Raw genomic sequence first — 20,922 nt, forward strand, 5'->3', positions numbered from 1 at the left:
CAAAGGAGTGAACAGAAAGTACTTGGTTAGGGCCTGGCACCTAATAGGCCTGGGGGGTGGAGGGGGGCATCCTACTTGGCCCAGTTCGGTACCCTGAGAACTCAAGCTTTCAGTCCAGACTCTGAGCCTTCTCCCTGTGTGCTGAGCAAGTCTCTGTGGGGGCCAGCAGTCAGGGCCAGATCTATGTGCTGGAGTTGGAGATGGGGATTAGGGAACGATGAGGCCTCAACAGAAGTGGGTCATCGAAAGACAGGCCCTGGTGCATGGAGGGACCCAAAGAGGTTCATTTTGTGGAAGTATTGCAGTCCTGTGTCTCAGACCTCCTGCAGGTTCGGAGTGGGAGGCCTCGGGTTGTTAGCGGAAGTGTCAACACCCAGAGCCTCTCTTCAAACCCATATTTAGGACTGTCTAAGGCAAAATGATGAAGTAAGCAATGGTTTCCCCAAGGCACCTGCTTCCTCTTTCTGCACCCCATTCTACTCTTTCCGCACCCTTTTCCAGCCAGCGAGAAAGACGAGGGTCTAAAAAACAAATTAGAAGACAGAGGGCAGCAAAATGTGAGTCAAATCCAGTTTGCCCCCTGCTCTTGTACAACCTCTCCACTACAGGGGATTTTTATGTTTGTAAATGGTTGGGAAAAAATCAAAAGAAGAATATTTTATGACATGTGAAAACTCTATGAAATTCGAATTTTATTGGAACATAAATAAAGTTTCCATATTGTCCGTGGCTGCTTTCAGCAGAGTTGAGGAGTTGTGACAGAGACTTGAAGACCCCCAGAGTCTAAAATATTTATTCTCTGACCTTTTAAGAAAAAGTTTGCTGATGCCCTGCTCTAAAATGGTAAGAGGTTTATGTGTCACGTGGCCATCGGGATTTGCTTTCGGAGGGAGGGGCAAACCAGTGGAACTCAGGCGTTGTGGCAGGCCTGCAGAGGAGACACTGGGTCTTTCCTGAGATCCTTCCAGTTACACTAGATGGGCTGACAGGAGCTAAATGTCTCATCTTGCAGGTGGGCTTGCTTCTGACCACACAGGGATGGGAGGCATGGAAATGGTGGGGTTTGGGCCTCTGACTCCTTCCAGCAGAATGAAATGGCTTTATAACCTCTAAGGAGCCTATCCCAGCAGCCTCCCTGCAGGCTGGTGGCCATGATTTGACCTGAGCACCTTCCCGTTGCCAAAGTCCTGCAGAGCCTCCCTGGGCTGGCCCTGAGCAGCACATTCACCGCTCGCCTCTCTCTCGTTTCCACAGAATTTGCCTTCTGCCAGGTGGACGCTTCAATTGCACTGCCTCTGGCCCTGGCTGTGCTGTGTGACCTGCTGCAGCAGTGGGACCAGCTGGCCCCTGGACTCCCAGTCCTGCTGGGATGGCTGTTGGGAGAGGGTGATGATTTCGTGGTCCGCGTGGAAAGCACACATCAGGTAATCCTAGGGTCTCAGGGCAGTGGCGGTGGAATCAGACTGGTGGCCTGAACCCACCAGATGCAGCTAATCAGGCTTATGTAGGCTTCACATGCCCACTGAAAGTGTCCTTTGGATGCTCACATACGGATCAATAACCGATTAGGAAAGTCTCCAAATGACCATAGCAGCCTGCTAGATGCTGCTGGGGGGTGCTGGGGCATCTCTCAAGCTGACTTTTGGGGTTCCAGTGGTGTTCCAGTCCTCAGATCACCAGGGGAGAGGACTTTGAAAGAACCTCCTGGGTTTCTGAAGCCGGTGGGCATTCCCCACCCCCTACACTCTCCGACGGCCCAGCTAAAGCCAGCAGCCATGGCTGTTCCACACCCAGGACACCCCTTGATTGCCTGGCCCTGGTGGCCAAGGGAGCTGGCATCCTGAACTCCACAGGAAGGTAGTGATCAGGAATACAGTTCTTGGCAGTCTACCACCCCCAGGGCACTGCACAGACAGCAGACTGAAACACAACCCCAGTCTTCATGGGAAAAAAGCCTGTTTACATAGCCTGGAACTTCAGCCTGAGGGACAGGCTTCAGGTTTCCCACACATTTAGAGGCTCAGGAGGCGTTCCTAGGGAACATAAGCAGGAGGTGACATCCTTGCGTGCCCCCTTGGCCTTGCTAAAGCTCCATGCGACTTCCCAGAAAAAAGCTAATACATTCATCTGGAGCCCCAATTTTTGCAACAGTTGCCCAGGGGACACCTCTAGATCTCCTGGTCTGGAGGCCAGCAAGGATTACAATTGCCATCCCACAGTACTATATATATTTTAAAAGCTGCTGCCAAAGGGTCTGGCTTCCAATCAGCCTGAAAGCAGGTGCTAAAGAGATTCCTCCCCTTGGAACACTGACCGGTCTTGGCACACCCTCAACAATGGGGACATAATAAGAATAAGTCAGGCGGTTTAAATAATCAGAAAGGTTCAAGAGACAACCAAGAACTAGAGCAAGGTTGAAGGAGAAGTTTCATCACCCACAAGGCCACCCACTCCTTCCAGACTGAGAGAGGTGGCTGCTTTGCCTAATACATAGAAGCAAACACAGAGTCAAGCAAAATGAGGAAACAGAAATATGTTCCAAATGGAAGAAAAGACAAAACCTCAGAAAAAGACCTTAATGATGTGGAGATAAGGAATCTACCTGGTAAAGAATTCAAAGTAATGGCCATAAAGAAGCTCACTGGAGTGTCTGTGTGCCTCAGCTGGTTAAGCATCTGCCTTCGGCTCAGGTCATGATCTCAGGGTCCTGGTATCGAGTCCCACATCGGGCTCCCTGCTCAGGGCGGAGTCTGCTTCTCCCTCTCACTCTCCCTTTGTGCTCTCCCCCTCTTTCTCTCTCTCAAATAAATAGATAAAAATCTTAAAAAAAAAAAAAAAAAAGCTCACTGAGCTTGGGAGAAGAAAGGATGAACACAGTGAGAACTTCAACAAGGAGAAAATATAAGAAAGTGCCAAATAGAAGGCACAGAGCCAAAGAATACAGTAATGGACTGAGAAACACTAGAAGGGCTCAACAGCATACTAGATGAAACAGAAGAATGGATCAGCGAGCTGGAAGACAAAGCAGTGGAGCTCATCCAGACAGAGCAGCAAAAAGGAAAGCAAATTTTAAAAATGAAGATAACTTAAGAGAGCTATGGGACAGCATCAGGTGGAATGACATTCACACCATAGGGATCCGAGAAGGAGAAGAGAGAAAGGGACAGAAAACTAATTTGAAGAAACAATGGCTGAAAACTTCCCTAGCTGGAAAAGGAAACAGAAATCCAGGCCCAGGAAAGCCCAAAGAATTCCAAAGAAGATGAACCTAATGAGATCTACACCAAGACACATCATAGTTAAAATGTCAGAAATTAAAGAGAGAATCTTTTTTTTTTTTTTTTTAAAGATTTTATTTATTTATTTGACAGAGACACAGTGAGAGAGGGAACACAAGCAGGGGGAGTGGGAGAGGGAGAAGCAGGCTTCCCGCCCAGCAGGGAGCCCAATGTGGGGCTCGATCCCAGGACCCTGGGATCATGACCTGAGCCGAAGGCAGACGCTTAACGACTGAGCCACCCAGGCGCCCCTAAAAAGAGAATCTTAAAAGCAGCAAGAGAAAAACAAATTATTACGTACAAGGGAAACCCCGTAAGGCTATCAGCAGATTTCTCAGCAGTAATTTTACAGGCCAGAAGGGAGGGGCATGACATACTCAGAACCGTCCAACCAAGAATACTATACCTGGCAAGGTTATCATTCAGAATGGAAGGAGAGATGAAGAGTTTCCCAGACAAGCAAAAACTAAAGGAGTTCGTCACCACTAACCTGGGCTTAGAAATGTTAAAGGACTCCTTTAAGTTGAAAAGAAATGGCACTAATTAAGATGGGATGAAAGGAACCCTGACTGCCGCCCCATCCCACGCCCCTGACCAACAGGAAGTAGCTATGATCGGTCGTCACCCTTCTTCCTAACAGGAGTTAGGGTTACCTCTTCAGAGAGGGGAATGATGAAGGATAGCTGGAAGGCAGGCAGGCAGGGACAAGCCACACACACACACCCCCCCCCCCCCCGGCCCTAAGGAAATCACCCTTAAAAGGATTTTACACCACCCTGGAAGGAACCCTCCACCTTTTCCCATATGATAGGTAGGTGACAAAAATCTGATTGGATGACAGGTGCAGGGAGGGTTAATCAGATTAAAACAGCCTGCCAACAAGCCCATAAAAACCCCTAGACTTAGAAACTCCAGTGGCAACTCCCTCGGGTCCCCTCCCTCCTTGGGAGCTTTGTACTATCACTTTGCTATCGCTCAATAAACCTTGCTTTGCTGCCCACCAAAAAATAAAGAGAGAGAGAGAGAGAGAGAAATGGCACTAATTAATAAGAAGAAAACATATGAAAGTAAAAATCCCACTGGAAAAGGTAAGTATATAGTAAAGGTAGTAGATTAATCACTTCCAAAGCTACTTTGAAGGTTAAAAGAAAAAATGAACTAAAACTACAATAATTAAGGGAAACATAAAAAGATGTAAAATGTGACATCAAAAATATAAAATGGAGTAAAAATGTAGAGCTCTGGGATATGTTCAAATTTAAGTTGCTATCAACTTAAAATAGACTGTTATAGACATAGGATGACATGTGAACCTCACAGCAAACACAAAGAATATGTATGTATGTAATATGTATGTAAATACACAAAGAAAATGAGAAAGGAATATAAACACAAAGAAAGTCATCAAACCAGGTGCGCCTGGGTGGCTCAGTCGTTAAGTGTCTGCCTTCGGCTCAGGTCATGATCCCGGGGTCCTGGGATCAAGCCCCGCATCGGGCTCCCTGCTCTGCAGGAAGCCTGCTTCTCCCTCTCCCACTCCCCCTGCTTGTGTTCCCTCTCTGGCTGTGTCTCTCTCTGTCAAATAAATAAATAATAAAAAATCTTTAAAAAAAAAAAGTCATCAAACCACAAAAGAAGAAGAAAGGAACATACAGGACCTACAAAACAGCCAGCAAATAGTTAACAAAATGTCAATAAGCAGATACCTATCAATAATTACTTTAAATGTAAATGGACTAATTCTCCAATCAAAAGACATAAGAGTGGCTAAATGGATTAAAAAAAAAAAAGATACATCTGTATACTGCCTGCAAGAGACTTCAGAAGTAAGGACACATGCAGCCCAAAAGTGAAGGGATGGAGAATTACATTCCATGCAGATGGAAACAAAAAGAAAGCTGGTGTAGCTAGACTCATATCAGACAAAATAGACTTTAGAAGGAAGACTGTAATAAAAGAGAAAGAGGGTGACCATATTAATAAAAGGGTCAATCCAGCAAGAATATATAACATTTATAAATATTATACACCCAAAATAGGAGCACCAAAATATATAGAGCAAATAATAACTGACCTAAAGGGAGAAATTATGAGTAATGCAACAATAGTAGGGGACTTTAACATCCCACTTACATCAGTGGATAGGTCATCCAATCAAAATTAATAAGGAAATGTTGGCCTTAAACAATACATTAGACCACATAGACTTTAATAGGTATATACAGAACATCCCATCCAAAGCAGGAGAATACACATTCTTCTCAGATGCACATGGAACATTCTCTAGGATCACATGTTAGGCCACAAAACAAGTCTCAATAAATACAAGATAAAAATCATGTCAAGCGTCTTTTCTGACCACAATAGTATAAAATTAGAAATCAATTACAAGAATAAAACTGGAAAAACTACAAATACATGGAAATTAAAGAACACGTTACTGAACAATTGTTGGGTCATAGAAGAAATCAAAGGAGAAATTAAAACACCTAGAAACAAATGAAAACAGAAACACAATATAACAAAATCTATGGGATGTAGAAAAAGGGGTTCTAAGAGGGAAGTTCAAGTGATAAATGCCTATTATCAAGAAACAAGAAAGATCTCAAATAAACAACCTAACTTTACAGCTCAAGGGACCAGAAAAAGAAGAACAAACAAAACCCAAAATTAGGAGGAGGAAGGAAATAATAAAGATAAGAGTGGAAATAAATGAAATAGAGACTAAAAAGACAATAGAAAACATCAATAAAACTAAAAGCTGGTTCTTTGAAAAGATAAACAAAATAGACAAACCTTTAGCTAGACTGACCAAGAAAAAGAGAGGGCTCAAATAAATAAAATCAGAAAGGAAAGAGAAGAGGTTACAACTGATACCACAGAAATACAAAGGATCATAAGAGACTGTTGTGAATTGGATGTGCTAAGAATGTGTCTTGGGGCAGGTGGAAGGGAGATGAGAGGTATATGTAGGAAGACAGGGAAGCACTTCCCTCTCACTCTGTACTTCTGAAACAAACATTTCACTAAATAATACTTTATAACACATGGTGCTGATGTTTCTGAACCATTGTATTTTATTATTTTTAACTGGTTTTAATCCATATTGATTTCATTACCTCTTTTTTTTTTTTTTAAGATTTTATTTATTTGACAGAGACACAGCGAGAGAGGGAACACAAGCAGGGGGCGGTGGGAGAGGGAGAAGCAGGCTTCCCGCTGAGCAGGGAGCCTGATGTAGGACTCGATCCCAGGACCCTGGGACCATGACCTGAGCCAAAGGCAGACGCTTAATGACTGAGCCACCCAGGCGCCCTGATTTCATGACCTCTTAAACATTACAACTTGCAGTATGAAAACCACTCTTCCATAGACCTACCCACTTGGTCATTGAATGTAGTTGACCAGCAATTACTGTGTATTTTTGTGTAAAGGTTATGGAGAAACACCTTTTTAAAAAATATTATGATTCGGGGCACCTGGGTGGCTCAGTCGTTAAGCGTCTGCCTTCGGCTCAGGTCATGAGCCCCACATCGGGCTCCCTGCTCAGCGGCAAGTCTGCTTCTCCCTCTCCCTCTCCCCCTGCTTGGGTTCCCTCTCTCACTGTGTCTCTCTCTGTCAAATAAATAAATAAAAATCTTTAAAAAAAAATTATGATCCTAAAAACTGGTTCATAAAACTGAAGCTTTAGGGAAATTTCTTTACATTTTCTCCTCTGTTAAACTGAGCCTTGAGATGACAGGGGCTGTTTATTCATTTATCATTGTGTTGCCAATACTTAACACAGTGCTTTGCTCATGGTGGATACTTAATAAATAATGAGTGAATGAATGGTTTGATGAATGTTACTACAGTACTCTTGTTCGAATCATTTTTCTGAAATACTGGAAGGTATTTCTAAGATAATTCTTATTTATAATGAATTTAGAGAGAAATTTGTGAAGGATAAAAAAAGAGACTACTGTGAGCAATTATATGCCAACAAACTGGACAAGTGAAAAAGAATGAATAAATTACTAAAAACTTGCAATCTTCCAAGACTGAATCATAAAGAAATAGAAAACCTGAATAGACCAGTGAAGAAAAAATAAATAAAAAATAAAAGGGGGGGAAGCCCCCCCCCCACAAACAGAAATCCAAGACCAGACAGCTTCACCAGTAAATTCTACCAAACATTCAAGGATTTAATACCTACCCTTTCAAACTCTTCCAAAAAATTGAAGAGGAGGGACTGCTTCCAAACTCATTTTACAAGGCCAGCATTACCCTGATACCAAAACCAGATAAGGACACAACAAAAAAAAAGAAAGAATGAAAGAAAATTATAGGCCAATATCCCTGATGAACATAGATGCAAAATCCTCAACTATTAGCAAATGGAGTTCAACAACACATTAAAAGTATCATATACCATAATCCAGTGGGCTTTATTCCAGGGATGCAAGGGTAATTCAACATCTACAAATCAGTCAATGTGATATACAATATTAACAAAATAAAAGATAACAATCATGATCATTTCAATAGATGCAGAAAAGCATTTGACAAAATTCAACATCCATTTATGGTAAAAACAAAACCCTCAACGAAGTGGGTACAGAAGGTACATATCTTAATATAATGAAAACCATATATGACAAACCCAATGGATAAAAGCTGAAAATACTCAATGGATAAAAGCTGAAAGCCTTTCCTCTAAGATCAGGAACAAGACAAATATGCCCACTCTCACCACTTTTATGCAACAGAGTCCTAGAAATGCTAGCCACAGCAATTATGCAAGAAAAAGAAATAAAAGGCATTTAAATTGGAAAGGAAGAAGTAAAATTGTCACTGTTTGCAGATGACATGACACTATATATAGAAATCCCTAAAGACTCTACCAAAAAAACTTTTAGAATTAGTAAATGAATTCAGTAAAGTTGCAGGATACAAAATCAATGTACAAAAATCTGTTGCATTTCTATACACTAATAACAAACTATCAGAAAGAGAAATCAAGAAAACAGTCCCATCTACAATTGCATAAATATATATATATATATATATATATATATATATATATACACACATATATATATATATACACCTAGGAATACATTTAATGAAGGAGGTAAAAGACCTTATTAAACTATAAGATATTGATGAAAGAAATTAAAGAAGACACAAATAAATGGAAAGATATTCCATGCTCTTGGATTGGAAGAATTAATATTGTTAAAATATCCATCTGCCCAAAGTAGTCTACAGATTAAATGTAAACCCCATCAAAATTCCAATGGTATTTTTCACAGAACTAGAACATGTATTCTAAAATTTATAGGGAACCACCAAAGACCCCAAACAGTCAAAACAGTCTTGAGAAAGAAGAACAAAGCCAGAGGTATTATGTGCCTTGACTTCAAACTATACTACAAAGCTATGGTAATCAAAACAGTATGGCAGTGGCGCCTGGGTGGCTCAGTCGTTAAGCGTCTGCCTTCGGCTCAGGTCATGGTCCCAGGGTCCTGGGATCGAGCCCCACATCAGGCTCCCTGCTCTGTGGGAAGCCTGCTTCTCCCTCTCCCACTCCCCCTGCTTGTGTTCTCTCTCTCGCTGTGTATCTCTCTCTGTCAAATAAATAAACAAAATCTTTAAAAAAAAAAAAAAAAAACAGTATGGCACTGGCACAAAAACAGACATATAGATCAGTGGAACAGAATAGAGAGCCCAGAAATAAACCCATGTATATATATATGGTCAATTAATTTTTGACAAAGGAGGCAAGAATATACAATGAGGAATGGATAGTCTCTTCAATAAATGATATTGGGAAAACTGGACAGCTACATGCAAAAGAATGAAACTGGACCATTTTCTTATGCCATATACAAAAATTAACTCAAAATGAATTAAAGACCTGAATGTAAGACCTGAAACTATAAAACTTCTAAAAGAAAACACAGATGGTAAGCTCCTTGACATCAGTCTTAGTGATGTTTTTGTGAATCTGACTCCAAAGGCAAGGGAAATAAAGCAAAAGTAAACAACTGGGACTAAATCAAACTAAAAAGCTTCTGCGCAGTGAAGGAAACCATCAACAAAATGAAAACAGAACCTACCTAATGGGAGAAGATATTTGCATATGATTTATATGTCCAATAAGGGGTTAATATCCAAAAAAATATAAAGAACTCATACAACTCATTAAAAACAAAGAAATCTGATTTAAAAATGGGCAGAGCAAAAAAAAATGGGCAGAGGATCTGAATAAACATTTTCCCAAAGTAGACATACAGGTGGCCAACAGGTACCTGAAAAGATGCTCAACATCACTAATCATCAGGGAAATGCAAATCAAAGCCACAATGAGTTATCACCTAACACCAGTCAGAATGGCTAGTATCAAAAAGACAAGAAATAAGTGTTGGTGAGGATGTGGAGGAAGGAGAACTCTCATGCCCTGTTGGTGGGAAGGTAAATCTGTGCAGCCACAATGGAAAACAGTATGGAGGTTCCCATAAAATTAAAAATAGAACTACCACATGATCTAGCAATTTCACTGCTGAGTATCTATCCAAAGAAAATGGAAACACTAATTTGAAAAGATACAGTGCACCACTGTGTTCACTGCAGCATTATTTACAATAGCCATGATATGGCTATTACAAAAAACCACGTATGGAAACAACCTAAACGTGTCCTTCAATGGATGAATAGATAATGGTGTGTGTGTGTGTGTGTGTGTGTGTGTGTACACATGCATGCATTGTGTGTATATTATGTGTTTTATATGTATAATGTGTTTTTATATATATATATAATGTGTTATATATATATTATGTGTTTTATACACACACACACGGGAATATTACTCAGCCATGAAAAAGAATGTAATGTTGCCATTTGAGACAACACAGAACTCAAAGGTATTATACTAAGAGAAATAAGTCAGAGAAAGACAAATACCACCTGATTTCACTTAATATGTGGAGTCTAAAAAACAAACAAGCAAAACCAAACCAAACATACTCATACAGAGAACAGATTGGCAGTCAGTGGAGGGGAGGGGGGTTAAGGTGGTGTGAAATGGGTAAAGGGTATCAAGAAGCACAGACTCCCAGTTATAAGATGAATAAGTCATGGGAATTAATGTATAGCATGTGGAATATAGTCAATAAGATTATATTAACTTTGTAGGGTGACAGATGGTAACAAGACTTAGTGTGGTGATCATTTCACAACGGATACAAATGTTGTACACCTGAGACTAGTATAATATTGTATGTCAGTTATACCTCAATAGAAAAAAAAATAAGAAAGGAAGAGGCCCCTTGGAAGTTGAGGGTTTAATTATGGAGAATGCTTATTAGTCCACATTGGAAGAGCTAGGGGCTCCCCATGGTTAGGTCTGAAGGTGAAACATTCCCAGAGAATCAGGATCCTTCCACAGTATTTGCTGCTTAGAGAAAACTATTAGCCCCCTCCAGGTGAGTCAACAGAGAGGGAAACTGAGGACCAAGACCAGCAGCAAAAGCATCTTGTCAACTGAAATTTGTATCCATCCACCTGTGTCTGAGTCAGCTGGCCCTCTTGACATACCCAACAGGCCAAGAGTTCAAAAAGCAGCCTGTTTATGGGAAATTTGGAGACAAGATAAAGTGTCTGTTACAAAATAACCTTGAAAATCCCCAGCATTATAGAAATGTGGTTTCATACTCAGAGAGTAGGGTGTCATGTTTGGTAATCCTTTGCTCTTTGTTCTGCTGCTGAGATTTCTCTTCCTCCCTGCTCACACCCTCTGATTTCTAGATGCACCTTTGGGTCTAGGGGGCCACTCCCATGTTGAGGTTCCCTTTCAACAGCAGGCCCCAAAATATCTTGGCTTGGAACCACAAACACATCTTTATCAAAGGTCATGTTAAGTCTGGGAAAGAAAATTCCTGCCTGGTAGAGAAGTACAGCAAATGAAAATAGAAGGTGACCTTCCAGGCTGCAAGTGGCAAGTGTATGTGGGTGCTGACAGGCAAGAGTGGGCCCTCCCTTGGGAGGAGGAGGGGGACATACGTCCTCCATGTGGCAGGACTCTGGTCTGCTTGGGAGCTTGTCAACATCCCCTGTAACGTTGACTTTGGGCCTTGTCATTTGATTTAGGTGGAAGACTACCTGTTTGAAAAAACAGAGGTCAACTTTTGGGCTGAGACCCTAATCTTCGTGAAATACCTCTCTGAGCACCTCTTCCAGCTCCTCTCCAAGTCCAGCTGCAATGCCCTCAGCCCCCAAAGCCTCCACCATCTTCACAGAACAGCGTCAGAGCAGGGCCACCTCCTCTCCCAGCTCTTCAGAGAGCTACCACCAGCTGCTGAATTTTTGAAGACAGTGGAATTCACGAGACTGCGCATTCAGGAGGAGAGGACTTCGGCTTGCCTGAGGCTGCTGGCCCTTTTGGAAGGAAAGGAAAGGGAAGACACCCCCATTCTCGGTGCTTCCGACTCTCCTGCAGAAGCGAATCAGTTCACTCTTGTAAGAAAAGAAACGGCTTGTTGAAGAAAGAGGACTTTTGGGGGTGGGGTGGGACTCTTCCCCCATTCCCATCTGCAGGGAACGTGTTGAACATAAATTCAAATATTTTCTTCCCTTCGTGAGTCTAGTCTTCTGTCCCTTCCCACAGAGGAATTTTTCTTCAGTTCACCCATTCAGAGCAGCCTGGTTTATTGCAGCTACTGTAGGAAGTGAGGCTACCACATTGAATATTGACTGTGTTCCCAGGTGCAGGCCACCTGCAGACCTGAATTCGCCTTTTTCTTCCTCCACAACCTCCAACATCCCCATAGCCAGCCAGCATTTTCTGTGAACTGACTGTACTAAACTGGATTGTAACTCATGATTTTCTCTTTCTTCCACTGGATTGAAGAGCTGGATTAGTTGGCAAACAGCCCACTGGATCAGAATTCCAAATTTTATTCCATTTTAGCTAAGGCAAAAGTAGGTTCCGAATGTTGGATCCTGGGAGAATTAGAGATCAACTGCATAGAAATAGTTTTGTTTTTACTATCTACGTGTGCAAGTCCTGTGGCGACCTGCACACGCCATCCGAATTATTAAAAGAGCTCCTAGCCACCAAAAGTGTTTGGGCTAATGCTAGGAAACCTGATTTTGCCACCCACTGAAAGCATAGACCCTTGGCTGTTAGAAGGAAGTCCGGAGAAGGGAAAGCCAGAATAAATGATTTATTCGATTCCTACAATGTTTACTGTCATTTTCTTGGTGGCAATAACAAGATTCTCATTTAAGATGTCAGAAAACACATTTATTCACTTCAGTGTTTGAATCTAGACACCCGACGGGCTTTCTGCCTTTTGGAAGCCCGGCCCAGCCCTCTTCCTCTGATACCCAGCAGGTGTCGCTCTTGCACACATTTTGCTGCTGGCCCTGCCTTTCCTTGGCTTGCCATTTTCTACTTAAAATTTCAGAATAAGCGTTACCTGCAGACAGCTATCTTGAAATTCATAGTTTGGATTGGTCATAGCCTCATCCATATTCGTTTTTCATCCTGATTATCAGAAAAGGCCATTTTGGTAGTAATATGTAAAGTTGGTCCAGCTTTTAGGGGCTGTAAATATTTTTAAATACTTCTCAGGTGAGCAGTCACTTTGGAATTATGTTAAAGGGGCAGTTTAGAGGAGAGAGGGTTTGACAAAATTTCTTACTGCAGAAAGGCTCGTGTTTCAAAATTGCTTCTCTTTAAAAGAAAACCACCTACCACTAAAAACACAACCATACTGGAAGTATAGAGAAAGGGCCCATAGGAAAAGGCAGGGAATGAAGTGAACTTAGAGTCCAACGTTTTGTCCTAAAGAAAACAGGAAATTCCCTGGGTGGTTTTGCACTATTCAGCTCAAAATGTGGTGTTTTTTGTTTTTTTGTGATCCTGAATTAATTACCTGGTTGGGCATCTCTGTCTGGAAAGTTGCCAGTCTAACATTTCTTTTTGTTCTGAGAAGACCTGACTGGGTGAGAAGTCAGGGAATCGTTGGCATGATGCAGTGATGACCATGGTTCAGTAACTATGAAACTGGCCTCAGCAAAGCCCAGCTCACTGGAAAAGACCAGCATTCCTTTTTTCTCCACTTAAGATGAAATAAAAGCCATTACATAACAATAAAAATACTTTCTACCAGTGGGTACTCTGTACCAAAGCATGTCGCATAGCATATTTATTACCTTATCTCCAGGATCCTTCTACCCAGCCTGCAAAGTGGGTGTTCTCATGGCTGCCGACTGGTAATTACCCCAGATTCTGATGTTGGCTGGCTGTGGCCAGCCTGGGAGGACAGGAGGGACAGATGTTTCTCCTGGTTTTGAATCTGAAATCTTGTTACTGACCTACAATAGCAGTGGCTAAGGAAATGGCTGTTTCACACTTGCCTGATGCATTTCCAGGGGAATCTTAGAATACTGCTGTCAGGGCTACCCTCAAACTCCTGTGTTTGGGGTCATTTCAACAAAGAACAAAACAGAACAGTTGGGGTTCTTGGGTATTGCAGGCTGTGTCAGCCACCATTGCCTGGCGCTGTCTGGGGGTCAGTGTAGGGCTGGGTGGTGCAATCACCGGGAGCCAAAGAGTCACCTCTCCTGAGGTCACTGCCCTTGGCTCCAAGCCAGAGGGTCCAAGATTCGGTGCCCCTCAGGTCTGCAGGCATGATTCTGTGGATCTCTACCCATCTGGCCACAGCCCCTCAGAGACCTGGCTGTCTCCGTTTTTATGCTTTGTCAACTTGTTTTAATAAATAATAAGGGTTATGCTTGTTCATCTTTTACACACCTTAACAGATAACTCATTTGTGCCTTGACAAAGGTGAGAGACGAGTAAAGCGGGAATTATCTTAGTTTTACAAGGAAACCCAAGTACCAAAGAGATCGTGATTTGCCCAGGGTCACATGGCTTGGAAGGGGCAGGGCCTGAACTCCAGCCCTGTGTTTCTGATCCTCAAGTCCTTGCAACCCTATGCGGACTCCCGCTCCCTGGGGAGTGGATGTGTGGGGAGTTTCAGCAGGGGGAACTGCATGCAAACTGAGCTCTGAGGAGTCAGTTCCACGAGTGACAGGCCTGGCTCGTCCCTTCCAGGTTAACGAATGGAAAGGACCACGAGGAAACAGCAAGAAATAAGATCAATTTTGGAAAGGGGCGTGGGTTGTTTCCTTCCCTAGAGGGAACTGAGCCTTCCAACTGAGGCACAATTGCAGCCTAGGCTGCCAGGTGTGCGCGATCACGGACCCGCTCCAGCTTTTTGGCATCATGTGTTTAAACGCGGAGTGATAGGTGTCCTGGACCAGACCCCAGATCTACTCGAACCAGGGTGTCAGCCGCTTTAGCCTAACTGGGCGCTAGGGGGGGGTGTCTGCCCCATACCCGGAGGGCACTCGGCGAAGGCATTTCCCAGCGCAGGCTTTTTGGGGTGTGGGACTGGCAGGGGGGAGGGGGCGAGCCCACCTTGAGCGTCCTCGGTGCCCAGCCCTACCTGGCCGCTGGCCGGCCTCCGCCACAGCCTGCGGCCCACAACGAACTAAAGCAGGGCGCGGCGCCCCCAACGGCCGGCGAGAGAAGGGGCCTGGAGGGCGCGCCGGGGTAAGGCTGCGGCGGGCGGGGAGCCTCAGCCGGCAGCTGCACCCCATCCCCCGGGAGGGTTGGGGAAGGCCGGGCCGATCAGCGGAAGAACGGGGTGGCGGGAAGTCGCCTCCATGCTTGCGCAGCTCTCCCGGCCTTTCCTCCCGTCCTCCCAGCCCGCTCCCCCGCCCGGGATGCTCCGCGCCACTCCGCGCCTTTGGCCCTGGCTCAAGGTCTTGTGATGTGATTAGCAAAGCCAGCGCCTTGTCCTCAGACACTCAGCCCAGCCCGGCAGGCCCCGGCGCTGAAGCCCTGTTTACTGCAGCCTGGGCGGGGAGGGGGGCGGAGAAACGGGCCCAGGCTCCTCCGGGCGAGACTGCCGCGGCCGCGTGGCCACTCCCGCCCCCACCCCCACCCCCACCGCGTCTCCACGTGCAGTCGGGATGGAGCCACCACCCACCGGACGCAGGCCCTGAGCCCCCGCCCCCCGGCCGGAGCACTCTTTGCAAGGCAGCCGGACCGCGCGGACGGTTGCAATATTCTCGCATTTTGCAATTCCCGCGCCCAGTCTAGAACCGAGAGTAGGAGATTAAAGCTCTGCAATTTCGCCTAGCAGGATCGGACGGGGAGAGACACGTCCAGAGCTGCAGAACCCTGGCCACGTTAAACGTGCAGGGGATTTCCAGCAGTGCAACCCCAAAGGAGGGGAGCCTTATCTTCCCGCCGCCACCCGGCAGCACCCAACAGGAACGAACTCTCCACGCCGCCGCGGGCGCTCCGGCACCCTGCCCCGCCCCAAGGCCTCCCGCCCCCTCCCCCGGAGGAAAAAAAATTGGCGGCGGCCAATGGGAGGCCACGAAGGCGCTTGACGTCCGCGAGCCGGCGGGCGGCGTTGCCTGGAGACCCCGGCGGGGTCAGCGTTCTGTCCCCTCCCCCGGCACGCCCGCCCCGCCGCTGCCGCGCTCCCGGGCTCTATATAGGGCGCGCGCTCGCGGGCCGCGGAGTTCCAGCAGTCCGCGAGCTGTCGTCGGCTCCGCGCGGGGGGGGGGCGGGCCGGGCACCCCGGGGCGCGGAGGCGCGCTCTCTGCTTCTCTCTCCTTTTTCCCCCCCGCTCCGCACTCCCGGGCACCCTCAAACCAGTCCACGCTGCTTCCCTCTCCCTCTAGTCTCGTCCCCCGGCAAACTTTCGGTCCCTCCCCCGCCGGTCACCCGTTATTCGTCGTGGCTCGAGCCCGGCCGTGCCGCCCCGAGGGCTCCTCCGGACCTCCCTGCCTGCAAGTCCGACCATTACACGATCCAGAAACATGTCGACCACGCTTCTGTCCGCCTTCTACGATATCGACTTCTTGTGCAAGGTACGCGAGGGAACAAGGAGGGAGGAAGGCGGGCAGGCAGGAAGCCCCTCGAGTTTTCAGACTTTGCTTCTGCCCTCCGCTTTTGGGGCACCCCTCCCCACCTTGACTTTGGGGTCGGGAAAAGTTCTGGAGTTTGTTGTAGTGTGTGTTCGTGCTTTGTGGGCGGGGAGAAGGAGCAGGGAGGAAGGGCAGGAGGGAGCCGCTGTCGCTGTTTAGTTTCTCCGGCGCCGACCGCGGCCACGCTGCCCGGGGCTTCCCGGACGGGGTTTGCGCCGCCCAGGCTGGCGGCCTACGGGCTGAGGATCACATGTCGAAACTGACCGCGGCCTGGGGTGGGAGTCGGCTCCTCCCAACGCGAACTTGATTCTTTTGCGCGTGTACGGGTGGAGGGTGGGGGCCGAACCGAAATCTGCGAAAAGGAAGAAGAATCAGAAGGCTGAAGTTCCTCTGCAACTCGCCCCAACTCATCCCTCCCTTCCCATATTTCATCCCGTCCTCGCCCCCCTCCTTTTGGCAGACGGAGAAATCCCTGGCCAACCTCAATCTGAACATGCTGGACAAGAAGGCGGTGGGGACGCCCGTGGCCGCCGCCCCTAGCTCGGGCTTCACGCCGGGCTTTCTCCGACGGCACTCGGCCAGCAACCTGCACGCACTCGCCCACCCCGCGCCTAGCCCCGGCAGCTGCTCGCCCAAGTTCCCGGGCGCGGCTAACGGCAGCAGCTGCGGCAGCGGGGCGGCGGGCGGCCCGGCCTCCTACGGCACCCTCAAGGAGCCGTCAGGGGGCGGCGGCACAGCCCTGCTGAACAAGGAGAACAAATTTCGGGACCGTTCGTTCAGCGAGAACGGCGAGCGCAGCCAGCACCTCTTGCACCTGCAGCAGCAGCAGCAGAAGGGGGGCGGAGGCTCCCAGATCAACTCGACGCGCTACAAGACTGAGCTCTGCCGGCCCTTTGAGGAGAGCGGCACGTGCAAGTACGGCGAGAAGTGCCAGTTCGCGCACGGCTTCCACGAGCTGCGCAGCCTGACCCGGCACCCCAAGTACAAGACGGAGCTGTGCCGCACCTTCCACACCATCGGCTTCTGCCCCTACGGGCCGCGCTGCCACTTCATCCACAACGCCGACGAGCGGCGGCCCGCGCCGTCGGGGGGCGCCTCCGGGGACCTGCGCGCCTTCAGCGCGCGGGACGCGCTGCACCTGGGCTTCCCCCGGGAGCCGCGGCCCAAGCTGCATCACAGCCTTAGCTTCTCGGGCTTCCCGTCGGGCCACCACCAGCCCCCGGGGGGCCTCGAGTCGCCGCTGCTGCTCGACAGCCCCACGTCGCGCACGCCGCCGCCGCCGCCCTCTTGCTCCTCGGCCTCGTCCTGCTCCTCGTCCGCTTCGTCCTGCTCGTCGGCCTCCGCGGCCTCCACGCCCTCGGGCGCCCCGACGTGCTGTGCCTCGGCAGCGGCTGCGGCCGCCGCGGCCCTGCTGTACGGCACCGGGGGCGCCGAGGACCTGCTGGCGCCGGGCGCCCAGTGCGCGGCCTGCTCGTCGGCCTCGTGCGCCAACAACGCCTTTGCGTTCGGCCCGGAGCTGAGCAGCCTCATCACGCCGCTCGCCATCCAGACCCACAGCTTCGCCGCCGTGGCCGCCGCGTACTATCGCAGCCAGCAGCAGCAGGGCCTGGTGCCCCCCGCGCAGCCCCCGGCGCCGCCCAGCGCGCCCCTCCCTGCCAGTGCCGCCGCGCCGCCCTCGCCGCCCTTCAGCTTCCAGCTGCCGCGCCGCCTGTCCGAGTCGCCCGTGTTCGACGCGCCCCCTAGCCCCCCGGACTCGCTGTCGGACCGCGACAGCTACTTGAGCGGCTCCCTGAGCTCGGGCAGCCTCAGCGGCTCCGAGTCCCCCAGCCTCGACCCCGGCCGCCGCCTGCCCATCTTCAGCCGCCTGTCCATCTCCGACGACTGAGGCGGCAAGAGGGCGCCAGCGCGGAGGAGGAAGGGAAGGCCGTTCTGGGGGTGTTGGAGGGCGCCCCTGCCATCTGGAGTCCTGTTAGGGGCAGGGAGGGGCACGGGAGTCGGTCGGGGGGGTTGACAGGCCACGAGCAGACTGCGGGCCGCACCGAGCACTTGGACTCGAACTTGTGTGCCGGGGGGGGGCTCCCACCCCTCCCCTTTCGGTTTCCTCTTTTTTGTTTTGTTTTTTTTTTTTTAATTATTTTTATTATTATTACGAAGTTTCATTCTTGTTGAGCAAAAAAAGCCAACGAACTTTTGTATTGATGAACAAAATTTTCACAACAGGGCAGTTGTGATGCGAACAGAACAAAAAAACCAAACACTTAAAACTTCTTTAGGTCTCCTAGGAGTTTGGGACTTTAGGGAAAAAAAATCAACCCAGCACCAGCAGCTACCAACCACCATTCCATATCTTCACTTGAAAAGCATTAGTTACAGTCCAGATGTGGGAACTCTTATCTTGAGAGAAGTTCCTAATTGTCGTTTGTCTCAGACCATTGTAAACAAACCAGCCAGCCACCACCTTGCTAAACCTCTAAGCTTCTGGAATCCAATATTGTACCAGGAATATGCCTTGATTGTAGTCTTCAGCTCCATAGGTTTTTGTTTGGCACAAAGTTATTTACGTCTGGGAAAAAAAACAAAAAAAAAAAAACCCCACCTGCATTCCAAAGTTTCCTACTGGTTACTGGTGTCATTGCCACCACTTAGTGGATGTTTAATTTTAGAACCATTTTGTCTGCTCTTTTCTGGAAGCCTTGGGCAGAGCTTAGTTCCTAATCGTTGGGGGGAATAACTGCTGAATTTTTAGCTGTTTTGAGTTGATTTCGCACCACTGCACCACAACTCAATATGAAAAAACTATTTAACTTATTTATTATCTTGTGAAAAGTATACATTGAAATTTTTGTTCATACTGTATTTATCAAGTATGATGAAAAGCAATAGATATATATTCTTTTATTATGTTAAATTATGATTGCCATTATTAATCGGCAAAATGTGGAGTGTATGTTCTTTTCACAGTAATATATGCCTTTTGTAACTTCACTTGGTTATTTTATTGTAAATGAGTAAAAAAATCTTAATTTAAGAGATTGTATGTAATATTTATTTCATTAATTTCTTTCCTTGTTTACGTAAATTTTGAAAGATTTGCATGATTTCTTTAGAGAAATCTATCCTGATGCTGTGGAAGTAGTTTGAGGAATATCTTAATGAGTTTTCTTAGAATGTATAATGGTTGTAGCCCATCCAACTTTGATGAAAAAAAAGTTGACCACATACTTTGCAATCAGGCTTCAATGTGGCATGCTTTTCTCATTCCAACTTTTTTTTAAACAAGAAAAAGCTTTGTTGTTCCACCAATTCTGTGACCTACTCTGCAATTCTGTGACCTACTCTGCGTATAAAGACCTATGTAGCAATAATGGGGTGGGGGGTTAGTCTCACAGTGCCTTTGGAAGGGCCAGAACTTGCCTTAAATCTTCCTCAACCAAATAAGTATTTTTCTATTAGTCCTTGAGAGAATTTGAATGTAGGATGGGTTCAACTGCACAAAAGGAAAAGATATTTACCACTTTCTTATATAGATCTAAAGTGAAGAGGCCACCTCTTAGTGCTAAAAAATGGTATGTAGTACATGAATATGCCTTGTTTCATTACAGAAAATTCCAAAACTTGTACTTTTTTTTTTTTTTGCGTGTGTAGAAGGGCAGGAATGCTTTCCTGGACAGCGGATGAATGAGCAGTAGCTTTAGTGCGTACGTAGGGACAGTTGGAGCACTATGTATGTATGTACTCTGGACTACTTTGACAGAAGTAGGATTTTGAATGTAACAAGATAAGTCAACTTGAGTTGTAATATATTTTGGGGAATCAGTTCACTACAAATGTGACTGTAAACATTGTACTGTAAATGTTTTGTAGTTTTCCCCCAATAAAATTTTTGGGAAAAAAGGTATTAATGTGTAAGATGCTTTTTTTTTTTTTCCCCAAACTGGAACATCCGAGCGTTTCCGCTTAACCACCACCTTGTCAGGCATCGCCCAGGCCTCGGAGGGGTTGGGGGGCTAAGATTTTGGGAGCTGGCACAGGCCGGGTTCAGAAGGGCCTGCCCCTATGTATTTTATAGCAAGTTCTTCAGCTGAAGTAATTATTTGGACTGTCAAGGGCATTAGTTAGCTGTTCCCCTTGGTAATAAGATGCATCCCTGTGTTGGCTGGCTGGCTGGTGGCAGGCCCTGGCTGAAGGCCTGAAGGGGTGTGGCCCGCCTGTGAGTCACCAAATGGGTCACGTGTCTGCGGTGGCAGCTGAAGGTCCGATTTTTTTTTTCTTTTTTTTTCTTTTTTTTTCTTTTCTTTTTTTTCTTTTTTGCTGGGACGCGCAGGGAACGGAGAGCGGCCAGGGCTAGGGTGGGGAATGCGGGAGGGTATGGCCAGCCCCGGGCCTGCAGGCCCCTAGAGTGTTCCACTGCGGAAGAGGAGGCGGTGGGGTTAGGCCCCAGCCTCTCTCGGGCTGGGGAAGCAGAGTTTTGCCTGCACTTTGGGAAGCCTGGTTGTGTCCTTGTCCGAAGAAGGAAGGAAAGAGGAGGAAGATGGAACAGGTCAAACTTATATCTGGGTAATGTGTGTTTATGCGGACAGCTTCCTCTGGGAGTGAGTGCACACGTTTTTTATGCAAAAGGATTAGTGTCTGCTTCAGGCGACTG

At 47.1% G+C, this 20,922-nt stretch overlaps 2 protein-coding genes across 2 annotated transcripts in view; both read left to right on the forward strand.

Annotated features, from left to right (window-relative positions):
* The window catches only part of THADA (THADA armadillo repeat containing), a 223,448-nt gene extending 210,014 nt beyond the window's left edge, over window positions 1-13,434 (forward strand). The window contains exons 12-13 of the mRNA XM_032397354.1: window positions 1,255-1,424; window positions 11,412-13,434. Of these exons, the coding sequence (XP_032253245.1) occupies window positions 1,255-1,424; window positions 11,412-11,804 (563 nt within the window). The 3' untranslated portion in view covers window positions 11,805-13,434. The remainder of the gene's footprint in view (window positions 1-1,254; window positions 1,425-11,411) is intronic.
* Window positions 13,435-15,879: 2,445 nt separating this feature from the next.
* ZFP36L2 (ZFP36 ring finger protein like 2) lies at window positions 15,880-20,175 on the forward strand. Its single transcript, XM_032397375.1, has 2 exons — window positions 15,880-16,220; window positions 16,738-20,175. Exons 1-2 carry the CDS (start codon window positions 16,170-16,172, stop codon window positions 18,160-18,162), a joined length of 1,476 nt encoding a protein of 491 aa, XP_032253266.1. The 5' UTR covers window positions 15,880-16,169; the 3' UTR covers window positions 18,163-20,175.
* The last annotated feature ends 747 nt before the right edge of the window (window positions 20,176-20,922 follow it).

This window comes from Phoca vitulina, unplaced genomic scaffold (assembly GCF_004348235.1).
Source record: "Phoca vitulina isolate PV1807 unplaced genomic scaffold, GSC_HSeal_1.0 scaffold98, whole genome shotgun sequence".
Lineage (NCBI taxonomy): Eukaryota > Metazoa > Chordata > Mammalia > Carnivora > Phocidae > Phoca > Phoca vitulina.